General features: G+C 40.5%; 1 protein-coding gene across 7 annotated transcripts in view; it reads left to right on the forward strand.

Annotated features, from left to right (window-relative positions):
- Window positions 1-25,596, forward strand: part of LOC135512859 (nuclear factor 1 C-type-like) — a 122,062-nt gene that overhangs the window by 68,327 nt on the left and 28,139 nt on the right. For 6 of the 7 annotated variants that reach the window (XM_064935316.1, XM_064935313.1, XM_064935315.1 and 3 more), the window contains exons 3-4: window positions 23,299-23,370; window positions 23,774-23,848. The exons of the other annotated variant lie outside the window; for it this stretch is intronic. In XM_064935316.1, the coding sequence (XP_064791388.1) occupies window positions 23,299-23,370; window positions 23,774-23,848 (147 nt within the window). The remainder of the gene's footprint in view (window positions 1-23,298; window positions 23,371-23,773; window positions 23,849-25,596) is intronic. 7 annotated transcript variants of the gene reach the window in all.

Here is a 25,596-nt window from a genome sequence, read left to right on the forward strand (position 1 = left end):
TATGAAATATTTTATATGCATGTTTATTTGGAATAAAAAGCATGTGAGCGATTACTCCGACAGAGAAAGAGCTGGCACCAGCTGTTTAGGGGGTTTGAGTTACACAGCTGCATTCACCCATGACCCTCGCCTCCCTCCATAAACCCCCATCCTACCAGCCCCAAGCCTCTTGTATGGATTTCTACCCCATACATGAGCCTGCAACAGACTGCTAGATAGATAGATAGATACTGTACATACATACATACATACATACATACATACATACATACATACATACATACATACATACATACATACATACATACATACTGTAGATAAATAGATAATAGATACTGTAGATAAATACTGTAGATAGATACTGTAGATAGATACTGTAGATAGATAGATAGATAGATAGATAGATAGATAGATAGATAGATAGATAGATAGATAGATAGATAGATAGATAGATAGATAGATAGATAGATAGATAGATAGATAGATAGATAGATACTGTAGATAGATACTGTAGATAGATACTGTAGATAGATACTGTAGATAGATACTGTAGATAGATAGATACTGTAGATACATACATACATACATACATACATACATACATACATACATACATACATACATACATACTGTAGATAAATAGATAATAGATACTATAGATAAATATATACTATAGATAGATAGATAGATGGATAGATGGAGAGATAGATAGATAGATAGATAGATGGATAGATAGATAGATAGATAGATAGATAGATAGATAGATAGATAGATAGATACTGTAGATAGATAGATAGATAGATAGATAGATAGGTACTATAGATAGATAGATAGATAGATAGATAGATAGATAGATAGATAGATAGATAGATAGATAGATAGATAGATAGATACTGTAGATAGATACTGAGATAGATAGATAGATAGATACTGTAGATAGATACTGAGATAGATACTGTAGATAGATACTGTAGATAGATAGATAGATAGATACTATACATACATACATACATACATACATACATACATACATACATACATACATACATACATACATACATACATACATACATACATACATACATACTGTAGATAAATAGATAATAGATACTGTAGATAAATATATACTATAGATAGATAGATAGATAGATAGATAGATAGATAGATAGATAGATAGATAGATACTGTAGATAAATACTGTAGATCTATAGATAGATGGTTGATAGACACTATAGATAGATGAATAGTTAGGAGTGGTGTGGAGATCTGGCTCTGGGAAAACTATGAACATGCAAGTTAAGTGTAATAGATGAGCTCAAGTATTACTCGTGTTAATACCTTTTGCTCAAAATAAGACCACTACAGGTTACAAAGGTTACTGATGGCATGTAATTGAGGTTCTTCCAGCAGATTTACAGCTGCAAGTATCTGCTTAGATCATTCATCCATATGATTAATGGCGTGTGCATCGATGGCTAATAAAGTCTGTTTTGATTTAAAAGACAGGCCTCATTTGTTGGGGTCGTGAACTGCAATCCATTGGCTCAATTGGACGTTTCCTGTTCTCCAAGTGGGTGACCGCATCGTCCGTCTGAATGACTGGCTTTGTACAGTACGCTGTTTGGACAGTATTTGGATGGCTCGTGCATTTTGTAGCGTTTACCATCCATAATTATGCTGTGAATCAAAGAGTCGTCAATCAGTTATTTGCAAGGCGGTATAACTTTGGCTCGTGTTCAAGTCTTCTGCCTATAGGGGAGTAAATGTCTCTACGGGAGTAAATGTGTATCCAAAAATAACTCACTAAAAGTGTATGTTGGTCTAGAATGTGCCTCTGCAGCTCTGACACACACACACAACCACAGCAATTCTGGTATTTTTATTAAAGGGTCTGGATTGCGGATCTGTGGTGCGTGTGTGTGTGTGTGTCGGTCACAGGCAGCAGCTCAGCTCCCATCTGGATCGGCCCCAATCAGCAGAATACCTGCAGATTGGCAGCCCCAGACACACGCTCTGTGACTGGATGAGCCTGCTAGCGGATTGGATTTCCTGGCTGTGTCTCTCTCTGTCTGCCTCTCTCATATTGATCAGGGTTTCCATGCTATTCTTAGTCCCACTGGGGCCCTGAGCACTCAGCACAGCACGGGGAGGCTGCTCCAGTCCATGGGAACACAGGCCTAGTTTCATGCACTATCATGCTGTAGGGCTTGTCTGCTATTGTAGAGCAGTCATGAAGCCAGAAGCACTGATACTACTGTTATGTTATTCTTTTGATTTTTTTCCTTTACTGTATATGTATCAAGACAAGCATCCGAGCCAGTATACTGTATTTCCACGTGTCAAATTATACTAACACTTTGTTAGTGACCAGATAGGGACACTCATGGAGAAATGCTGAACACTGCACTGGACTCTGTACATTGAAGTATACTTTTGGTTTTGGTTAGTGCCGGCACTGAGCTGTAAAATAATATTTCACCCTTTCAGACTTAGTTAGACAGTAGCCTATTTGCGTTTAGTAATGATATACTATGACATGATTTTGTTTGTTTGATTTATACTCCTTCTCTATTTGTTCCTTTGTTTACTTGGATGGAGCCCAGAAAAATGAGCACACTTCATTACAGAGGCAGCAAAAAGAGAGAGGGAGAGAAGTAGATGTAGCTCCCTTTCTAACGAGGATTCCAGATGGCTTGAGGTTCATGTTAATGTTTGCCACGTTGCTGCATTGTTGCACAAAGCATACAATAAAACTATAAAGAGAGGAAAGTGAGAGAGAAAAACAAGAGGGAAGGAGAGAGAGAGAGTTGGGGGAGGGGAATAACAGTCACGTATTGAAGGAAGGGCATTTCAGGACAAGTGCCACATCACACCCTCAAACTCTCCTCTATCCCCTTTTCCCTTCTCCCTCCTTCACTCGCTCTCTCTCTCTCTCTCTCTCTCTCTCTCTGTCGCCGTTACTGCACCGTGAAATATCATATCTTTAGAAGAAATGTTTTGCCAGAGAGTGTCAGTCTTAGTTCAGAGTCTGATATGAAAGTTACATTAACACACCAGTAATGTAGTGAGAGAACAGCATGTCAACACAGAAAGTCTTTCAACCTTTTTAAATGTCACTTTCTATCTCCTTCAACCTCATGGACTGCATGTGTGATTGAATCCACCGTCATTTTGATTAGAACCATAACCGTCTAGCGCAGGTTTTCTAATCCCACACAGATGGAGTGAGCCTCAGCCTTGATTCATCTTGTTTTTAAGTTACCATGCAGAAGAAATGACAAGCGTCTGTTATTTAATTCCATTTCTCCAGTTTTAATCAGAGAAGGTTTTCAGAAACAACACACTGTATTATCTTGGTGAATCTAGCTAGGTTAGGATAGTTGTTAACTGTCGGGTATAGATTGGGGATAATGACAAAGTACATGGCAGTGACTCTTCCCCTAATTCCCCCAAATCAGATATGGTAATCAGGCCCCAACGTTTCGTCAGTGTAATCAGGCAGAGCTGAGTCCCAGGACAGGCCGCCTGCCGCTGCAGATAATCACCCCTCCCTCTAAACTGGGGCGATGTGAAGCTCACCGCCGCGTAGCCTACGCCAGGGGCGGGATCACAACTACAGGAGGGAAGATAGCTGGATAACCGTCATCCTGTAACTGCCTTTACCCTCCAACCGAATCAAGGACACAGTCATCTTCTCATGTCTTGTGCTGCTATTTAAGAGTAACAAAGCTACAGCTTTGAGAGGGCGTCATGAAGATGTTCCTATGCAACGTCCTCGCTCATCCCTTTCCCTCCTACCGCTTTATTGACTTGATTGAATGAGCCATGCTCATTAGTTCTACTGTACCTCTCAAAGTCTAAATGATCAACACCCAAGATATTAGTCAGTCCCAGGCCCCAGCTCTAGCAGATCGCCTTTTGACAAGGCAATTTTCCCTCCAGAGGAATTCCTTTTGCCTAGTAGTTGAGGTTAAGTCTTTAGGCACTAGTGCCAAGCCACAGTCCATCAGCTGGAGCTTCCATCCATCTATACAACACATCCCATCACCCAGGCAGACCCTGGGCAAGCACCCAGACATTTGTGGGAGGATGGTTGCCTCAGATGACCTCCTGTTTTGATGCCTATCTGGTCTCTTGACACACGCTGCAAGTTTTATAGGAGTGCTGAGATACTCAGTCTGTGTTCACTATTTCCCCATCTTGGGGGAAAACATGGGGGAAGCCTCAATTTACAGTGCCTTCAGAAAGTATTCACACCCCTTGACTTTTTTCACATTTTGTTGTGTTTTAGCCTGAAATTAAAATGGATTAAATTTAGATTTCTTTTGTCACTGGCCGACACACAATACCCCATAAATTAATAAAAAATGAAAATCTGAAATGTCTTTAGTCAATAAGTATTCAACCCCTTTGTTATGGCAAGCTTAAATAAGCTCAATGTGCTTAACAAGTCACATAATAAGTTGCATGGCCTCACTCTGTGTGCTTATAATAGTGTTTAACACGATTTTTTAAAGACTACCTCATCTCAGTTCCACACACATACAATTATCTCTAAGGTCTCTCAGTCCAGCAGTGAAGTTCAAACCATTTCAGATTCACCCACAAAGACTAGGGCGGTTTTCCAATGCATTACAAAGAAGGGTACCTATTGGTAGATGGGTAACAAACAAAAAAAGAGAGAAAAAAATAATATCCCCTTTGAGCATGGTGACATTGTTAATTACACTTTGAATGGTGTGTCAATACACCCAGTCACTGCAAAGATACAGGCGTCCTTCCTAACTCAGTTGTCAGAAAGGAAAGAAATTGCTCCAGGATTTCACCATGAGGCCAATGGTGACTTTAAAACAGTTACAGAGTTTAATGGCTATGATAGGAGATAACTGAGGATGGATCAACAACATTGTAGTTACTCCACAATACGAACCTAATTGACAGAGTGAAAAGAAGGAAGCCTGTACTGAATAAAAATATTCCAAAACATTCATCCTGTTTGCAACAAGGCACTAAAGTAATACAGCAAAACATGTGGCAAAGAAATGACCTTTATGTCCTGAATACAATGTGTTATGTTTGGGGCAAATCCAATACAGCACATTACTGAGTACCACTCTCCATATTTTCAAGCATGGTGGTGGCTGCGTCATGTTATGGGTATGCTTGTAATCGTTAAGGGCTGGGGAGTTTTTCAGGATAAAAAATAAACATAATAGAGCTAAGCACAGAAAACCTCCCAGACACTGGGAGATGAATTCACCCTTCAGCAGGACAATAACCTAAAACACAAGGCCAAATCTACACTGGAGTTGCTTACCAAGAAGACAATGTTCCTGGCTGAGTTACAATTTTTACTTTATTTAATCTATGGCATTACCTGAAAATATATGTTTAGCAATGATCTATAACCAATTTGACAGAGTTTGTAGTATTTTTAAAAGAATAATAGGCACAATCTAGGTGTGGAAAGCTTTTAGAGACCCAGAAAAACCCACAGCTGTACTCGTGGCCAAATGTTCTTCTACAAAGTATTGACTTAGGGGTGTGAATACTTGTGTAAATTAAATATTTCTGTATTTCATTTTTAATACATTTGCAAAAATGTCTAAACGTGTTTTCCCTTTGTCATTATTGGGTATTGTGTGTAAAAATATATATATATATTCAATCCATTTCAGAATTCAGGCTGTAACACAACAGAATGTGGAATAAGTCAAGGGGTATGAATACTTTCTGAAGGCACTGTATTTGTTGCTTTTGAGTGCATTTCACACTACTTTTGGATTATAATTGGATTGTAAGACTCGTATGAATGAAAATCAGATGCATTATACAACAACAAAAAAACACTTCAACCAGTAAAATGGCTCTTGAGCTAGCTTTGCTACAGTGTATGTCAATGAATGTTAGCATTCTAGCTAATAACTGCTGCATCCAAAATAAGCAACTATATCAACCAAATATAACCTTAGTGACTGTTCAAGCAATAAACAAAACATAATTGTAAGCCAATGAAAAGTAATAACTAAGTAAATCTATGCTATGTTGAATGGGAGGAGATGGTGAACCGCAATTGTTTCCCCACACGATTGTACTTGTTTATGACGTGAATACAGTAGCAACTCAGAGTATAAGTGGTTTGAACTGAGAGATGAAGTGAAGGGTCTCACTTTCAAGACAATACTTTCAAAGAATCTCCAACAGCATATTAGACAGGGCATTATCTTTGTCTGTATCTAAACTAAACATGAGACCTACAGAGGTCTGTCATGGTTCCACTCCTCTCTCTTTCTCTCAGTGTACCCAGGCTGCACTTGACAGCTCACAGATTTGTGCTGTGGTGGTGGACAGACAGTGGTGAGGTCTCGTCAAAAGAACACTTAACAGTCTTACGAAAAACCACTCTGGTTGCTTAACAACCTCCCTTTCTCTTTCTGGTCGCTGCTGGTTCACCCCTCACATGTGGCGTAAACATACCAGAGTGTCAGACCACCTCAGTCTGACTCTCATTAGCCTCCCTGACATCACTGGCTCTGGTTCACTTCAATGCTGCATATTGCACCAATAGGATGGATGACAGAATCTGCATCTGCCAATGAAATGTCCCATAGTGACTGATTACACTAGTGCTTTAATTTAATGCATTACAGTAGATGTAATGTAGACTAAGATCAATTGCGAAAACACTCAATCAATTCAGGCTCATCCTTCTTGATAGCCGCCATGAAGCGCACCGTTATGTTAAGGCTGGTCAAGACGACAAGCCACCAGTTGTGAATGTGTGTATGTTGCAGCTGGAAATGTCTTTACTCACAAGCAGAGCACTGTACAGTAATGAAGTAGTTAGTGGCTGTGGCTGGGTCATCTAAGCTGAAGCATGCTGTATCAGCAGTGAGTGCTCAGGGTACCACTGGCCTCCACACTGCCCCCTGTGGTTACAGGTGGACATCCACCCAGGCCACGCCTACTTGGAAAAGGTTTTTAAAATGGTAATGCTTTTACAGTGCATTCGGAAAGAAATCATACCCCTTTACTTTTTCCACGTTACAACCTTATTCTAAAATGGATTTAAAAAAAAATGTTTCCCCCTAATCAATCTACACACAATACCCCATAATTACAAGGCAAAAACATTTTAGCAAAAACTGAAATATACCATTTACATAAGTATTCAGACCCTTTACTCAGTACTTTGTTGAAGCACCTTTGGCAGAAAATTACAGCCTTGAGTCTTCTTGGGTATGACGCTACAAGCTTGGCACACCTGTATTTGGGAAGTTTCTCCCACTTTTCTCTGCAGATCCTCTCAAGCTCTGTTAGGTTGGATGGGGAGCATCGCTGCACAGCTATTTTCAGGTCTCTCCAGAGATGTTCGATCGGGTTCAAGTCCGAGCTCTGGTTGGGCCACTCAAGGACATTCAGAAACTTGTCCCGAAGCCACTCCTGCATTGTCTTGGCTGTGTGCTTGGGGTCGTCGTCCTGTTGGAAGGTGAACCTTCGCCCCAGTCTGAGTTCCTGAGTGCTCTGAAGCAGGTTTTCATCAAGGATCTCTCTGTACTTTTACTCCTTTCATCTTTCCCTCGATCCTGACTAGTCTCCCAGTCCCTGCCGCTGAAAAACATCCCCACAGCATGATGCTGCCACCACCATGCTTCACTGTAGGGATGGTGCCAGGTGTCATGTGCCTTTTACTGAGGAGTAGCTTTCATCTGGCCACTCTACCATAAAGGCCTGATTCGTGGAGTGCTGCAGAGATGGTTGTCCTTCGGGAAGGTTTTCCCATCTCCACAGAGGAACTCTGGAGCTCTGTCAGAGTGACCATCGGGTTCTTGGTCACCTCCCTGACCAAGGCCCTTCTCCCCCGATTGCTCAGTTTGGCCGGGTGGCCAGCTCTAGTTAGTCTTGGTGGTTCCAAACTTCTTCCATTTAAGAATGATGGAGGCCACTGTGTTCTTGGGGACCAATGCTACCGAAATGCTTTGGTGCCCTTCCCCAGATCTGTGCCTCGACACAATCCTGTCTCGGAGCTCTACGGACAATTAATTTGACCTCATGGCCTGATTTTTGCTCTGAAATGTTATTTGAAATACATTTGCAAAAAATGAAAAAAAGGTTTTCAGTTTGTCATTATGGGGTATTGTGTGTAGATTGATGAGGATTTTTTAAAATTAATCCATTTTAGAGTAAGGCAATAACGTAATATTTTCCGAATGCACTGTATATTAGTGTAACTAACTGTCTTGGTGAACATTATGTGAGTCTGCTGTGAAATTATCATTCACCACACAGAATAACAAGGCATTGGCCCCCTGTGTAAAAAAATCTGTGTAAAAAATGAGCTGGGCAGACAGAGAGCAGCAGGAAAGTGAGACATTAACATCATTGGCGGGCCTGTCCATGAAGTTGTTCCTAGAGCATACCATTGTGGTCTGATATATGTTATTGTTTGCCATCAATTCAGCTCTCTGGCTCACATTATTGTCATTCCAGTAAAGTCCACTTGAAGCAAGCGGGAAACTGTAGACAGAGTGTAAAGAAAGGGATCAGCGAGCTAGCCGGGGCTTCTCACCACGGAGTGTGAGAGTTTGTTATGGATATACTACATTGTTGCCAAGCCAAAAGCCTATTTGAAAGGGAATCTGCTGTGAATGGAAGAAAGAGGGGAGCGTGAAGGACAGCCTGCCTGCCTGGTGGTAATTCTTCTCTGTTGAGGTTCCAGGTGGTGGTGGGAAGACTCCTGTAACTGTCTCCAACACAAACAGGCCAAACAGGCCGCGCCACCTAGGTGCCCACCCAGGAAGGAGAGGCCAAGACAGGCTGCCACACAGTCACTGTGCCGCTCTGTCGATACGGGGATGCTTGAGCATGGTGTCACTATGTTATCATGTGATATGTTAAGGTGTGCGTGTGTTTTATAATTGATTATTTAATCTGCAAGATTTTGTGTGCAGGCCGCTCCACAAATTATATGTTGTGCTCAGATTTTAGGGAGAGATCTTTATATCCAATCCAAAGGGGATGGTGGGTGGTTTAAACATTTTATATAAATATATATTTTAATAAGTCAATGAAATCTGTCAAAAAATAGCTTAAAAAGTACACGGCATTCACATCTGGTTTTAATATTGTGGCTTTTGGAAAAGCAGGAAAAATAGTTTCATCACTCTTACACACAATATAAACGAGGCCTTTCCTGGCGCGATTGAGGCTCACGACTCGTTGCTATTGTTGTTTAATAGCTCTTCGTGTTGGCTGGAGGGGGGGGGGGGGGCTGTGGGAATACCCTCCCGGCATGTAGCCTAGAGGTTAAGATTGTTGGGCCAGTAACCGAAAAGTTGCTGGTTCCAATCCCCCTAGCTGACTAAGTGAAAACTCTGTTGATGTGCCCCTGAGCAAGGTGCTTAACCCAAGGTGCTTCTATAATTTGCTCTGGAAAGGAGCGTCTGCTAAATGACAAAACTTTATTAATTTGAAAGGTTGTAGAACATCTGTGAGAAGGGCACTTCTGGGGACTTTTTAAAAGGACATTCTACTCCAAAATGCAAGAAAATGGTATTATGTTGACACCATCTGAAATATAACTGATGCACGCCACTGCACTGTAGGAAGATGATGAGGGAGCAAGCTGTGGCTCTGCTCTCGTGGCTCTCATTTGTGCCACTGCTCGCTCTGTCTACTACAAATATAAGTTAGAATTTGTCTCTCTGTTCTTAAAGGCATAGTGCAAGATTATGGCAATCAAACCCTTTTGGTACTTATCTAGAGTCATCTAAACTGATGGATAAAAATGATCTGCATGTAAGTTGAAGGTAGTTGAAGGTAGTTTCGGAAGCCATTAATAACTAGCGCAATGACTGGAAGTCTATGGGATTAGCTAACTCCCTTCAAACTGCACGCAGAAACAAATGGTATCCATGACCTCATCTGAGTCTGGGTAAGTAGAAAATGGTTTAATTGGCCAAATATCGCATTGTCCCTTTTTAAAGCAGCAATATACGGTTGAAGTCGTAAGTTTACATACACTTAGGCTGTTGCCATTAAAACTCGTTTTTCAACCACTCCACACATTTTTTGTTAACAAACTATAGTTTTGGCAAGCCGGTTAGGACATCTACTTTGTGCATATGACACAAGTAATTTTTCTAGCAATTGTTTACAGACAGATTATTTCACTTGAAAATTCACTGTATCACAATTCCAGTGGGCCATCTATTTTGTGCACTTCACAAAATAGATGGCATCATAAGGACAGAAAATTATGTGGATATATTGAAGCAACATCTCAAGACATCAGTCAGGAAGTTAAAGCTTGGTCACAAATGGGTCTTCCAAATGGACAATGACCCCAAGCATACTTCCAAAGTTGTGGTAAAAAAGGCTTAAGGACAACAAAGTCAAGGTATTGGAGTGGCCATCACAAAGCCCTGACCTCAATCCTATAGAAAATTTGTGGGCAGAACTGAAAAAGCATGTGCGAGCAAGGAGGCCTACAAACCTGACTCAGTTACACCAGCTCCTTCAGGAGGAATGGGCCAAAATTCACCCAATTTATTGTGGGAAGACTGTGGAAGACTACCCAAAACGTTTGACCCAAGTTAATCAATTTAAAGGCAATGCTACCAAATACTAATTAAGTGTATTCAAACTTCTGACCCACTGTGAATGTGATGAAAGAAATAAAAGCTCAAATACATAATTCTCTCTACTATTATTCTGACATTTCACATTCTTAAAATAAAGTGGTGATACACACACACTACCGTTCAAAAGTTTGGGGTCACTTAGAAATGTCCTTTTTTTTGAAAGAAATGACATTTTTTGTCCATTAAAATAACATCAAATAGATCAAAAATACAATGTAGACATTATTAAAGTTGTAAATTACTATTGTAGCTGGAAACAGCTGATTTTTTGGGGAATATCTACATAGGCGTACAGAGGCCCATTATCAGCAACCATCACTCCTGTGTTCCAATAGCACGTTGTGTTAGGTAATCCAAGTTTATCATTTTAAAAGGCTAATTGATCATTAGAAAACCCTTTTGCAATTATGTTAGCACAGCTGAAACTGTTGTTCTGATTAAAGAAGCAATAAAACGGCCCTTCTTTAGACTAGTTGAGTATTGTGGGTTCGATTACAGGCTCAAAATGGCCAGAAACAAAGTATTTTCTTCTGAAACTTGTCAGTCTATTCTTATTCTGAGAAATGAAACGCTATTCCATGTGAGAAATTGCCAAGAAACTGTGGATCTGGTACAACGCTGTGTACTACTCCCTTCACAGAACAGCACAAACTGGCGCTAACCAGAATAGAAAACGGAGTGGGAGGCCCCGGTGCACAACTGAGCAAGAGGACAAGTACATTAGAGTGTCGAGTTTGAGAAACAGGCGCCTCACAAGTCCTCAACTGGCAGCTTCATTAAAAAGTAGCCGCCAAACACCAGTCTCAACGTCAACAGTGAAGAGGAGACTCCAGGATGCTGGCCTTCTAGGCAGAGCTCCTCTGTCCAGTGTCTCTGTTCTTTTGCCCATCTTAATCTTTTCTTTTTATTGGCCAGTCTGAGATATAGCTTTTTCTTTGCATCTCTGCCTAGAGCGCCAGCATTCCGGAATAGCCTCTTCACCATTGACGTTGAGACTGGTGTTTTATATATATATTTGTGTATATGTGTGTGTGTACACAATAGCAGTCAAAAGTTTGGACACACCTTCTCATTAACAAAATGTGGAAAAGGTCAATGGGTCTGAATACTTTCCAAATGCACTGTATCTACAGTACCAGCCAAATGTGTGGACACACCTACTCATTCAAGGGTTTTTATTTATTATAAATAAACGTACATAAAAATTACACATGGAATCATGTCGTAACCAAATAAGTGTTAAACAAATGTAAAAAAATGTGTATATTATTCAATGTAGCCACCCTTTGCCTTGATGGCAGCTTTGTACACTCTTGGCATTCTCTCAAACAGCTTCACCTGGAATGCTTTTCCAACAGTCTTGAAGGAGTTCCAACATATGCTTAGAACTTGTTGGCTGCTTTTCCTTCAGTATTTGGTCCATCTCATCCCAAACCATCTCAATTGGGTTGTGGTCGAGTGATTGTGGAGGGCAGGTCATCTGATGCAGCACCATCTCTCGTCTTCTTGGTCAAATAGCCCTTAAACAGCCTGGAGGTGTGTTGGTTCATTGTCCTGTTGAAAAATGAATTGAACTCTAATGAACTTATCCTCTTCAGCAGAGGTAACTTTGGATCTTCCTATCCAGTGGTAGTCCTCATGAGAGCCAGTTTCATCATAGTGCTTGATGGTTTTTGTGACTGCACCTGAAGACACTTTCAAAGTTCTTGAACTTTTCCATATTGACTGACCTTCATGTCCTAAAGTAATGATGGATTGTCGTTTCTCTTTGCTTATTTGAGCTGTTCTTGGACTTGGTTTGTTACCAAATAGGGCTTTCTTTGTATACCACCCCTACATTTGTAACAACTGATTGGCTCAAATGCATTAAGAAGGAAAGATGTTCCATAAATTAACTTTTAACGAGGCACACCTGTTAATTGAAATGCATTCCAGGTCACTACCTCATGAAGCTGGTTGAGAGAATGCCAAGAGTATGTAAAGCTGTTATCAAGGCAAAGGGTGGCTACTTTGAAGAATCTCAAATATAAAATATATTTAGGTTTAACACTTTTTTTTACATGATTCCATATGTGTTATTTCATAGTGTTGTCTTCTATTATTCTACAATGTAGAAAATAGTAAAAAAAAAAAAAAAAAAAAAAAACCTGGAATGAGAAAGTGTGTCCAATCTTTTGACTGGTACTGTATATATTACAATGAAATCATATTTTTCGGACTGCCGGCTACAATTTGGTAGCGGCGCACCACCACTGCTGAATGAATATTAGGGAAGCACTGCAATGTGTGTGCTTAGGGGAAAAACACACATATCCAGACACTTTATCCTTTATCTGAATGAGTACCCTTCCGCAAGCTGGTAGCTATTCCTCTAGTCTCCTGATAGAGCAAAAAGCCTTGTGTGTTATTACTGTCACGCCGCTCCCACCCCTTAAAGACCCAGTACTACAGGAAGCTGCAATCTACTGCAAGAAAAGGCCAGCTGGTCCAATTATCAGAGCCCACCATTTTCACACAAATGCCTGACATTCACTGTAACCCACTCCTTTCCTGGGTTCTCAGCCCGGCCAGCCGAGGAGCTGGAATTTAGGCTTTTTGCAGCTGCGTAACGTGCGTCTTTTACTGTTTGACATATTTTTCAGATGCCAGACTTTTCCCATTCATTTATTTCTTAGTATCGTAACATTTATTTGACGACAACCTGACCTTTACTGTTCCTATCCTTCTCTGTCCTTGTGTCTCACTTTTTCACCACTCCGAATCCCTATACCTTTTCTGTGTGTGTTTTACTGTTGGCCGTGGTTGTTTATCAGTTTGAGAGCTGTGCGTAGTGTTTGACAGACATGACTTAGGGCTGTCCTCTGCCCAGCTCTCCTCGGCGTAGCCTCTATCTATCAGACTGTATATAGGACACTTTAGTGCTCCAGCACATAAAAGGATGGCTGTATTAAATTAAATTAAAGCCAGTACTGCAGTGCCTGATTTTCTCATGCTCAGCTATTCTTTTCTGAATGAATTAAAAGAAGAATGCTCTCCAAGCTGACTTAGGGCTCTGTAATTCTGCTAGGGCTTTCCATTGTGTAATCAGAGCAGGTTTACTGTGTATTTCAACAATAACCCAGATTCAGTCTTAAGCTGTAGGAAAGTGTATATTGAAATATAGAGTATAAACAGGATTAAAACAACCATTTACCAGCCAAGCCAGTGCAGACTGCATTTTCTTTGTTTACAAGAGAGGTTAGCTACCTTGAATGTAAATTAGCGGTCTCTGCAACTTATTCTGAATAAATTCGGATTATGTTTAACAATACCATGGAACTTATTAGATGGTTGGATAATTTGGCCAATAAAAGTTTTCTGTAGGATTGGTTTCTATGTGGAATCTGGTCTAATGGATCAGTCCTTTTCTATTGACTGTATTTTTCGGACATTCTCCACACCATCCATTCTAAATGTTAAACAGTGTAGGGAGTTTGTGGGTGGGAGGACTGCTGGGGCTCGGTCGATAGCTGTAACTCAGACTGTCTGCATGGGCAGAAAATGAGGGAGGGAAAGAAGCGAGGCAGAGAAGTGCAAGCAAGAGGGAGAAAGAAATCGAACAGATGGGGAGAGAGAGACCACCAACGTTTTTTTCAGTAATATCTCTGCGTTGGCTATGTTCTTGTCATTCCCAAAAATTAGGTTTGAAATTGAATTGGCGATGTGAAATTGATTGGGGTTGCTGAAGGGAAAACCGAGACGGGGAAAGCGAGGCAGACAAAATGAAGGGAGATCGGTGAGCTCGCTAGCTCTGTTGCTGGGGCAGAACGCCATTGTTTGGTTTGTTCTCCCGGCATGTAGGCCTTGCCAGCCAGGCTCTAAGCTCTGCTGCAGTGAGCGGAACAATCTTACCACACAAACACTGAGATAAAGATGTACACTGAGACGTACCAACAAACGGTACCAGAGCGTCGGCTCTCGGACCAAATGGATCTGAGACAGCTTCTACCCCAAGCCATAAGACTGCTAAATAGTTAATTACATGGTTAGGACTATTTGCACTGACCCGATCTTGCACGTACTCTATGCACACTCACAAGACTACACTGAGTGTACAAAACATTAGGAACAGCTGCTCTTTCCATGACAGATTGAGCAGGTGAATCCAGGAATTTTCTGCTGCTTCTCTGTTTTTCATTTGACTCATTATATTATCTATCCCTATAACTAATCACTTTACCCAGCCTTCATGTATTGGTATATTTGGTATTTTATTAGGATCCCCATTAGCTGTTGCAAAAGCAGCCGCTACTCTTCTTGGGATCCACACAAAACATGAAACATAATACAGAATTACATAATACAGAACCTCATTAGGCAAGAGCAGCTCAAGGACAGAACGACATACATTTTTTTAAAGGCACACATAGCCTACATATCAATACATACACACAAACTATCTAGGTCAAATAGGGGAGAGGCGTTGTACCTTAAGGTTTTGCTTTATCTGTTTTTTGAAACCAGGTTTGCTGTTTATTTGAGCAATATGAGATGGAAGGTCCATGCAATTAGGGCTCTATATAATACTGTACGCTTTCTTGAATTTGTTCTGGATTTGGGGACTGTGAATAGACCCCTGGTGGTATGTCTGGTGGGATAAGTGTGTGTGTCAGAGCTGTATGTAAGTTGACTATGCAAACAATTTGAGATTTTCAACACATTGATGTTTCTTATGAAAATAATCAGTCTCTCCTCAACTCTTAGCCAAGAGAGACTGGCATGCATAGTATTTATATCAGCCCTCTGATTACAATTAAGAGCAAAATGTGCCGCTCTGTTTTGGGCCAGCTGCAGCTTAACTAGATCTTTCCTTGCAGCACTGGACCACACAACAGGACAATGATCAAGATTAGACTAAACTAGTGCCTGCAGAATTTACTTTTTGGAGTATGGTGTCAAAAAAGCATAGCATCTCTTTATTACAGACAGACCTCTCCCCATCTTTACAAACATTGAATCTATATATTTTGAACATCACAGTTTACAATCTAAAGTAACACCAAGTTATTTAGTCTCCTCAACTTGTTCAACAGCCACACCATTCATTACCAGATTCAGAGGTCTAGAACTTAAGGAATGATTTGTAACAAATACAATGCTCTTAGTTTTAGAGATGTTCAGGACCAGTTTATTACTGGCCACCCATTCCAAAACAAAACTCTTTGTTAAGGGTTTCAGTGACTTCATTAGCATACATGGACACACATGCTTTGTTTAATGCCAGTGGCAGGTCATTGGTAAAAAATAGAAAAGTGTAGAGGGCCTAGAGAGCTGCCCTGCGGTACACCATACTGTACATGTTTGACATTAGAGAAGCTTCCATTAAAGAAAACCCTTTGAGTTCTATTAGATGGATGGCTCTGAATCCACGATATGGCAGAGGTTGAAAAGCCATAACACATGAGTTTTTCAACAACAGGTTATGGTCAATAATATCAAAGGCTGCATTGAAATCTAACGGTACAGTTTTATATCTTTAACAAATCAAAAACTGAAAAATTGGGTGTGCAAAATTATTCAGCCCCCTTTACTTTCAGTGCAGCAAACTCTCTCCAGAAGTTCAGTGAGGATCTCTGAATGATCCAATGTTGACCTAAATGACTAATGATGATAAATACAATCCACCTGTGTGTAATCAAGTCTCTGTATAAATGCACCTGCACTGTGATAGTCTCAGAGGTCCGTTAAAAGCGCAGAGAGCATCATGAAGAACAAGGAACACACCAGGCAGGTCCGAGATACTGTTGTGAAGAAGTTTAAAGCCGGATTTGGATACAAAAAGGATGTTTAAAGCTTGGGAAATCTTTTTGTATCCAAATCCGGCTTTAAACTAATTAACTAGTCCAACGCTCTAACAACCTGCCTCTCATTGCACTCCACGAGGAGCCTGCCTGTTACGCGAATGCAGTAAGCCAAGGTAAGTTGCTAGCTAGCATTAAACGTATCTTATAAAAAACAATCAATCAATCATAATCACTGGGTAACTTCACATGGTTGATGATATTACTAGTTTATCTAGCGTGTCCTGCATTGCATATAATCGATGCGGTGCTTATCGTTGCTCCAATGTGTACCTAACCATGAACATCAATGCCTTTCTTAAAATCAATACACAGAAGTATATATTTTTAAACCTGCATATTCAGCTAAAATAAATCCAGGTTAGTAGGCAATATTAACCAGGTGAAATTGTGTCACTTCTCTTGCGTTCATTGCACGCAGAGTCAGTGTATATGCAACAGTTTGGGCCGCCTAATTTGCCAGAATTGTTTCGTAATTATGACATAACATTGAAGGTTGTGCAATGTAACAGGAATATTTAGACTAATGGATGACACCCCTTAGATAAAATACGGAACGGTTCCGTATTTCACTGAAAAAATAAACGTCTTGTTTTTGAGATGATAGTTTCCTGATTCGACCACATTAATGACCTAAGGCTCGTATTTCTGTGTGTTATTATGTTATAACTAAGTCTATGATTTGATAGAGCAGTCTGAATGAGCGGTGGGAGGCAGCTGCAGGCTGTGCGTTTTGCCAGCAGCTCTTCGTTGTGCGTCAAGCATTGCGCTGTTAATGACTTCAAGCCTATCAACTCCCGAGATTAGGCTCGTGTAACTGATGTGAAATGGCTATCTGGTTAGCGGGGTGTGCGCTAATAGCGTTTCAAACGTCACTCGCTCTGAGACTTGGAGTGGTTGTTCCCCTTGTTCTGCATGGTTAACGCTGCTTCGAGGGTGGCTGTTGTCGTTGTGTTCCTTGTTCGAGCCCAGGAAGGAGCAAGGAGAGGTACGGATGCTATACTGTTAGACTGTCAATACTAAAGTGCCTATAAGAACATCCAATAGTCAAAGGTTAATGAAATATAAATGGTATAGAGAGAAATAGTCCTATAATTCCTATAAAAACTACAACCTAAAACTTCTTACCTGGGAATATTGAAGACTCATGTTAAAAGGAACCACCAGCTTTCATATGTTCTCATGTTCTGAGCAAGGAACTTAAACGTTAGCTTTCTTACACGGCACATATTGCACTTTTACTTTCTTCTCCAACACTTTTGTTTTTGCATTATTTAAACCAAATTGAACATGTTTCATTATTTATTTGAGGCTAAATTGATTTTATTGATGTATTCTATTAAGTTAAAATAAGTATTCATTCAGTATTGTTGTAATTGTCATTATTACAAAAACATTTTTTTTTAATCTACCGATTTAATCGGTATCGGCTTTTTTGGGTCCTCCAATAATCGGTATCGGCGTTGAAAAATCATAATCGGTCAACCTCTACCTCATACCCCTCTCTGCGCATTGATCTGGTACAGGACTCCCTGTATAAAGCTAAACAAAATTTTATTTTATTCCTTGTGTTAATATATTTCTTTTTATAATTATTTTTTAACTCTGCAACGTAAAGCAAGCATTTCATGGGTATGTCTACACCTGTTGTATTTGGTGCATGTGACAAGTAAACATTAGATTTGAGAGAGATCACAAGAGACAGCCACTGGTGTCAGGGCACAAGCACTAAACATTGTTTTATTTACCTGCATTTTTTCAATATCATTCCAAACTAGTAAAGCATGCAGTATGCTTCAACATACCACAGCAAGACGTAAGCTTCGTATATATTCATGTTTTAGGAAACATATATGGTACTGTGGTTGAGGATAGAATTTGAGTGAATTATCTATTATACAGCATTAAGATGGGGTGGTCTTACTCCAGCCAGACAGAGCCTAGATGAGCTTTGAAACAGCACTGACAATACTGCTAACAAGTGCATTACTGTGATTACCTTGTTACACACTACAGAGAGGTTATCAGTTATAAATTGGATTTGGATTGACCATTCAATTCTAATTCCATTTGTGATTTCACAGTAGAAAGTTGGTCTGACCGGTTTAATCGTTACACGGTAGCCTTCTCTATACCAACGACACAGATGGCAAAAGCTTGGTTATCTTCATTAATTAGTGCATTATCACTACATATTAAAGCTTCTCATAATGGTTCATGTTTATTAAGTTATTTTTCATAATGGCTCCAGTAAGGGATGTGGTATTGAGAACACAGCAATGTCTGTGATTCATATGAAATTCCTGCTCTCGGTTGTAAGGGAACAGACCGGTCATAATTGTTTCAGTATTTTGGCCTATGCTGGCCTACTGTCACATCATCATAGCTTGGGTTCTAGTTCTGCCAGAAACAGAGCTGCTGGAGAAATAGCTCCTCTCACTGAGTGACTGATGGGAAATGGGTTTGGGAGAAGCCAATGGTTTTCTCTCCAAATCAGCCCAGGCACCAGGGTAACTGTGAATAGACAGCCTTGCCTACAAATGCATCTCTTGGCTTCCTCTGTCCACTTCAGCCTGCTGTTGGCTTTAGCCAGCTGCTATATTTACAATAATGTCATGAGATCAAAATGAAACCAACGACTGGGAGCATGGTAGAAATTCTAATTCACCAGCCTTGTTGTTTTCCTGTTATGGGAACATGTACACTGCTCAAATGGTTGTTTTACAACAATGAATCTCTGAGTTACGAGTATACTTGCATCTTGGACCATATCTCTGGTGGTGGGGGACTTTTATGAGTAATTGTGGTCAGTTTACGACAGACAAGCATGTGTCCCCTGGTTGGACTGAGGAGGGAAGCTACTTTGCTTCCCTGTGCTTGTAATGCTGTCTTTTCTGTGTTGTAATTTAACTGTGACTCACTGTGATTCCAGAGTAACTCAGCTAGAATGTCTTTCTCGTTAAGTCACTTCTTTAACAAAACATTCTCTCTTTCTCCCTGCCCCCCCCCCCCCCCACACACACACACACACTCTGTGCATCTCTATCCCTCTCTTTATTTCTCTCTTTGGTTCTCTCTTTTTCTGTCTTTCTCTCCCTCTGCCAACAGCAGTTCACTGGCACTGCTCTGTCTTTTTGTCTTTCGTCTCAAGGGGTGACTTGGCACAGGGGCATGCTGGCACTGTTCAACAGGGTTAGTTGTACTTTGTGTGTTCTTGCTCTGGGCGAGAAAGAGAGACGGGAGGGAGGGAGAGTGAGTGAAAGAGAGACGGTAGAAAGAGCAATCTAAAATGGCTGCCAACAGCAAACTCCTCTGCACATGAAATGTCTGCCAAAAATGATGTTATGTTGAGCGATCCCTGGCCAGAGAAATAACTTACTTGGAAAGAAAATAGCAACAACAAGGGCCACGATAAATATGTATTAATAGTAAATGTGCAAGGATGAGGTCGGGAAATATGAGGGAGAGGATAGAGAGAGAGTTTTTCGGCAAATTAAGAAAGTACGCAATAACACATTTCCAAACTGCTTATATTGATGAAATGTGAATAAAAAAATATAAAAGAAGAAAATAACAAGTTTAGGGCCATGGTGGGGCAGTAAGAAGATCAGTTTCACCCTCATTGAACTTTGGTCAAGCTCACGAGGGGACAGCTGCAATGGTCATTTAATATCCATTCTGACATTTCTAAGTTTATCACGTTTAAATGGTATTGCATAGGTGTTGGTGATTTGTTTGTTAACTCTTACAATCCTGGAATGGTAAAACCATCAAAAGTAAGATATTACTTGAAAATCTAATAAGATTTGAACAGTTAACAAAATGGCCGTCAACTACTTTGGAAGGGAAAATGGATGGTGTCCTGCTTCGGACATCGGTTTATTGCATCATCATATGGCATGATGCCCTGCACTCCCACCCTCCCAAAAACCGCTAGAAACCCTAATATAAACTTTGTTCTAAAATATATGAAAGAAAATATGGAAACTATGTATTTGTTTTCCAGAGCGTTGTCTTTGGGGCATTACGGGTCTTTGTGTGTGCCAGTCTGTCTTGCCTAGTCTTGCTCTCGTTCTCTCTTTCTTTTGCTCATTGTGCCAGCAATTTTGTCTGAGGGCATATTAAAAAGTCCAATCAATCCATGTAATATAGCCTATACTTGCACAATAAATGCATTATTTATTTTAGACAGGTCTAAAGAAGCATGTTATGAAGAAAATGTCGTCTGTTTCAGAAGAAAATAATACCAAACTCTGAGTTGTCCTTATGTTAGGTGATGTGGCTGTGCCATATGACTGTGGGCTGTTAGTTTAGAAGACAAGACTTACTTATAATTCCGTGGCATTATTTTATAGTATGAAGAAATTAAAATAAATATTTTCTCCAAACGGTTTGAGGGAGTGCGCACATGCAGCTATTCTGTGTTGAGCGGTTAACAAAGAAATAGGTCCTCCTATATGCTAAATTTAGACATATTAATGTAACTTTAGTTTGGCTATATGAAATTATTTTGAATACATTGTTAGGCTGTTTTTTGCTCAGGCTGTACACACTCCAATGGTCTCTCATTCACAATTTGACAAGCACTTGATAATGCCTCGAATTCCACGGCTGCATCCCCTTTGTGGACGTACCCTAAAAATATCCATGCCTTTGGCGGCCCGGAGTGCTGCGTTGTGCACTTCTCCCTGAGTGGGCTGCGCAATCGGAAGCGTCTCTCACTCACACGGCTCTCTGTCACGTGATTGTGTCTTTCCCACAGGCTACAAGTTAAGACAGACACATCGGGCATGCAACTGCACGCGTCCTTATCCAATCCAATGCATATTGAAGATATTTTCTTGTCAGTCAACAATATGAGTAGCCCTAAAGAACAACAAAATCACCAGCCTATGTCAATCTACTATCCTCCACGGTAAAGTTCAACCTATTATTTTCTGTGCCAGAAATAAATATTCCAAACATAGTCTGGGACAGTTGTGGGATGTGATAGATCCCAAATGAATACAAAACATTTTTTATGCAATGTGGCTGACGCAACAGATCAGAACGTTTAGCTTAAAATGTTGATAAACTATTAGGCTATTTCTTCACATTATAAGCATAGCAATGCGCACATGGCAGTAGGCTATAAACACAAATGTTCCATTAGTGGAAAACACCATTATCAAAAGTGACTGCAAAAGCATGTAATGCTTTTATTATAAAGGTGCATTTTTATAGTGAAAATTATCTTCCCCCAACTTGAAACTCACTCGCTGCTTGTATGCCAGTTAGGCTCTACACCCCTTATAAAGCAGATTAATGTGGTTAATTTTAAGAAGTTATTTGGCCACTTTAGTTGAGATACGAACCTTGTTAAAACATGAGGTGTGCAACTATGATTAGAACAAGTTGCCAAAAAAGGCATTGTTTGTTATGCTGGGCATCATTCACAAGTGGTAATATATTAATATATAGTTCACAAGTGATAGGCTAATATTGACACCATCAGACTATTATTGTATTAAACTTGTCTTTACATATACTAAATCATATGTGTGACATTTACTTTGATTTAGAATGGACCATTATCGTGCACCTGTATCGAAACTGGGGCAGTGGGAAAAATAAATGTCATCTATGCACTTAAATATTATGCTTTTCCCCATGTTTTTTCTTCTTCATCCCAGCCATATAGGCTATACTCCTATTGTAAATATAAGCAATGTGCGTAATATTAGGAAAGTTGAGAAATAAATATAGTAGGCCTAGCCTATAGAAAGCCGATGGGATCCTCGTCTTTTTATTAGCGGCCATCACTCTGTTTTCTTCCGCAATTGCATAGCCTATAGAAATGTTGCGCAACATGAGCATTGATGTCAGAGTGTTTCGTGGGACAATAGAGTGCTAGGCAGTTCGCAATTTGGTAGGCTACTAATGACCAGCAGCATCAGAGCTTGGACAAGCCTAATTACCGTGACTAAACGGTCATGTGGAATTTGACTGCCTTCGTGACTCGTGACAGCTGGGGTGGCGGTAATACGGTCACCGCAACAGCCCTATGTCTGGCTCACTTGTCCAGTGTAGAGGGAAGCAGGGTGCTTGTTCTAGTGATGGGGAGTCAATGTGAAGATCTCAATGAGGCGCTCCCTCCATAGGCTCTAAGCTCCAACATGTGGAGCATTGTGGAATGTGTGTGGCTTTGATCTGTAAGTGGAGTCATGCCTATCTGATAGAAGAGAGACCCATTTATTTATTTTTTAGGTTTCCACTGCTGTTCACTTGGAATGCCAGCCAGACTCTTTGTGGTAAATCTAGTGTTCTTCTGGTTTGGACCGCACTTTATTGATTTACTTGTATTATCTGCATTTGCCAGGTGTCAGTTCACACAAATAAAAGTTGGTTTTCTGGTTGGATTGTGTGGCCTTGCCATTGTTGTGATGCTTCACTGAGTGTATATTTGGGCAAAACAACTAAAATAGCCTGCCAGAAACCTTTTTTGCAATTGGATTAGTGTTACATTTCCTAAACACGGAAGTTATTAAGTGAGGTATTTGGGTCATGTTTCACATTGAAACCCTACTTGTTATAATAGCTTTAGTACTATCTATTCAATATAGTGCTTAACCTTTTTGATATTTGTCACATTATTTCTCACTAAATAGGTTATTTTCTAGACTGTTTACAACTACTTTAACACCCTCAAATTAGCCTTTTATGTGGTAAGACAAATGATGCTGGGTTTAGACTTGTTTCTGACCCCCCCCCCCAACACCCCCTCTCTGTCTGTCTCTTTCTACCCCCTCTCTCTTCCTTTCCTTCCCTCTCTTCAGAGTCAGAGCAGAGCAGTAGCCCACGCACAGGTATTGGGTCAGATCAGGAGGATAGCCGAGCTGCCACCATGGGTAAGGGGCCCAAAGGACTCTCTTACTCACACACACACACACACACACACACACACACACACACACACACACACACACACACACACACATCCAAATACCAACACACGCTGAATTATTCATACACATTTACACACGAACAGACAGTGACATAAGCTGTGAGATAGTTTTGAATCCAATACCCACAGACACACACAATACCTTTCACGGTAATATATGGAATCCAATATATTACAGCTTTCTATCAGGCTAAAACATTATTTAAATGTGTTTTACTGGCTTGCTGATACTCTGACATTTGTTGTGTCCTTGTCTTGTGATGTCTCTTAAAAGTGAGACGTTACTGTAATGTTTGTTGTATTATGTCACAGAACTCTCCATGGTGACTCATCTCTGTGTTTTCCAGATGCTCCTGAGTTTCAGGAAAGCTTTGTGACGTCAGGAGTTTTTAATGTAACAGAGCTGGTGCAAGTGTCCAGAAGTAAGATTTTACACCTTTTTATTAAGCTACTCGTGGTTTTATGTATTTGTGGTTGAATGGAAAAATATAACAAAAATCCATATTTAGTTCTTAAAACGTCATGTGTGGCTACTTTCATTATAACTTCCTAGCCGTAACTTACACAGCAACATGCTTAGGAGCTGGACATGTGTCACATAAACTATGGTGATTCAAGTTCTGACAGCCCTCTTCAGTGAAAAAATTGCTAACTCACTAACTCTGGCCCGCAGGCAGGGGGTGGAAACTCCCAGCCAGTCTCTGGCAGTCACTCTGTTCCCCTCAGTAGCTGAGCTCCTAGTCTCTGCAATGCTGCCTGTTTCACTGCAATTCAACCATCAGATAGATACACAGAAATAGGGAACACGTGGATGGTATAACAGGCTAAATGATAAAGATGGTAGGGAACATCCAGGGCCAGGATTGCGGGAGATACTAACGTAATCCACTTCCAGCATTAATCACAGACAACATGCAGAGTAAACCCCTCCTTACTGTCTACACCCCATCAGACACTCAATATCATTTCTGACTGGGAATCAGATCATATGGCTTTAGAATGACATTTTTTTACGACTTCCTCGTCCTTTATGTTGTTTTATCTGTCTCAGGGTGGATTTTGCAGATGTTATATCCATTCAATATGTTCTATTCCCAGCCACACACAGGCTTCACTAGTCACCACCTGGGATCTCCATTCACTTACCCTCCAATCTGACTTGTCATTTGCATCCGTTATTTCATTAGGTTTCGAAATGGAGTTGAATCAGATTTGAAAGACAGCTAATGTGAAGGGAGCTGAAGGGAGAGAAGCTCGGCCATCTGTCACATGCAGTTGATCACGTTTTCAGTTTTCCCAGTGATAATCCGTTCTCCAAAGGGTCAGTCTTCATCTGTCATTCAGTAGGAGCAACAAGCTCTGATGCACGTACATTCACGCACGCACACACACACACACACACACACACACACACACACACACACACACACACACACACACACACACACACACACACACCACAGCTGACAGCTGATGTGGAATGCTGTAGCTACAATTATCAAAACTAAATGAGTGTGTTATTATGGTGCACAGGGAAAACATTTCACTTTACACCTGTCAAACAGGCTCTCTGTTTTCCATGTCACGCCTTGACTGAATAATTGGAAGGGAACGTAGTTAAAGACTTCAATTAACCACCTGCCATCTGGTCTCCCTGGGGAAAAGACTGCTATTTCAGATTCACTCCCTCCACTCCCCAAATCCTCAGCTGCACATGCTGCTATGCTATAACAGCTATCACCTGCACCTCTGTTTATGTGACACATTCACATTCATATCACAAACTCCACAACACTTGTCTCATGTATTTACGCTAATATCAAAGCGTGTGTTTTAAACCCCAAGAGGCGTTGATTTTAGACTACGTAATTAGCTTATTTAACTAATGTTACTTTTAAGTGCTTTCTACTGTATTTACCCAGGCCTCATATGGGATGCATATCCTATGAGACATTAGCTGCTTTTTAGAAGTCATGAATTCTCCACTGACCTACTTTACTAGTGTAATTAAACAGAGCAGAATGTGTTGTTATTACTGCTTTGCATCACCCCGGCTATCCAGCTCAACCATAGAAATTAATCCGACACATTGACTTGAAGGGGGATTCCTGTTCTAATAATTTTGTTTCTATGCGTTCAACCACCCCTGCTCATGTTCGGAGATCCCTCC

Source organism: Oncorhynchus masou, chromosome 24, assembly GCF_036934945.1.
Source record: "Oncorhynchus masou masou isolate Uvic2021 chromosome 24, UVic_Omas_1.1, whole genome shotgun sequence".
Lineage (NCBI taxonomy): Eukaryota > Metazoa > Chordata > Actinopteri > Salmoniformes > Salmonidae > Oncorhynchus > Oncorhynchus masou.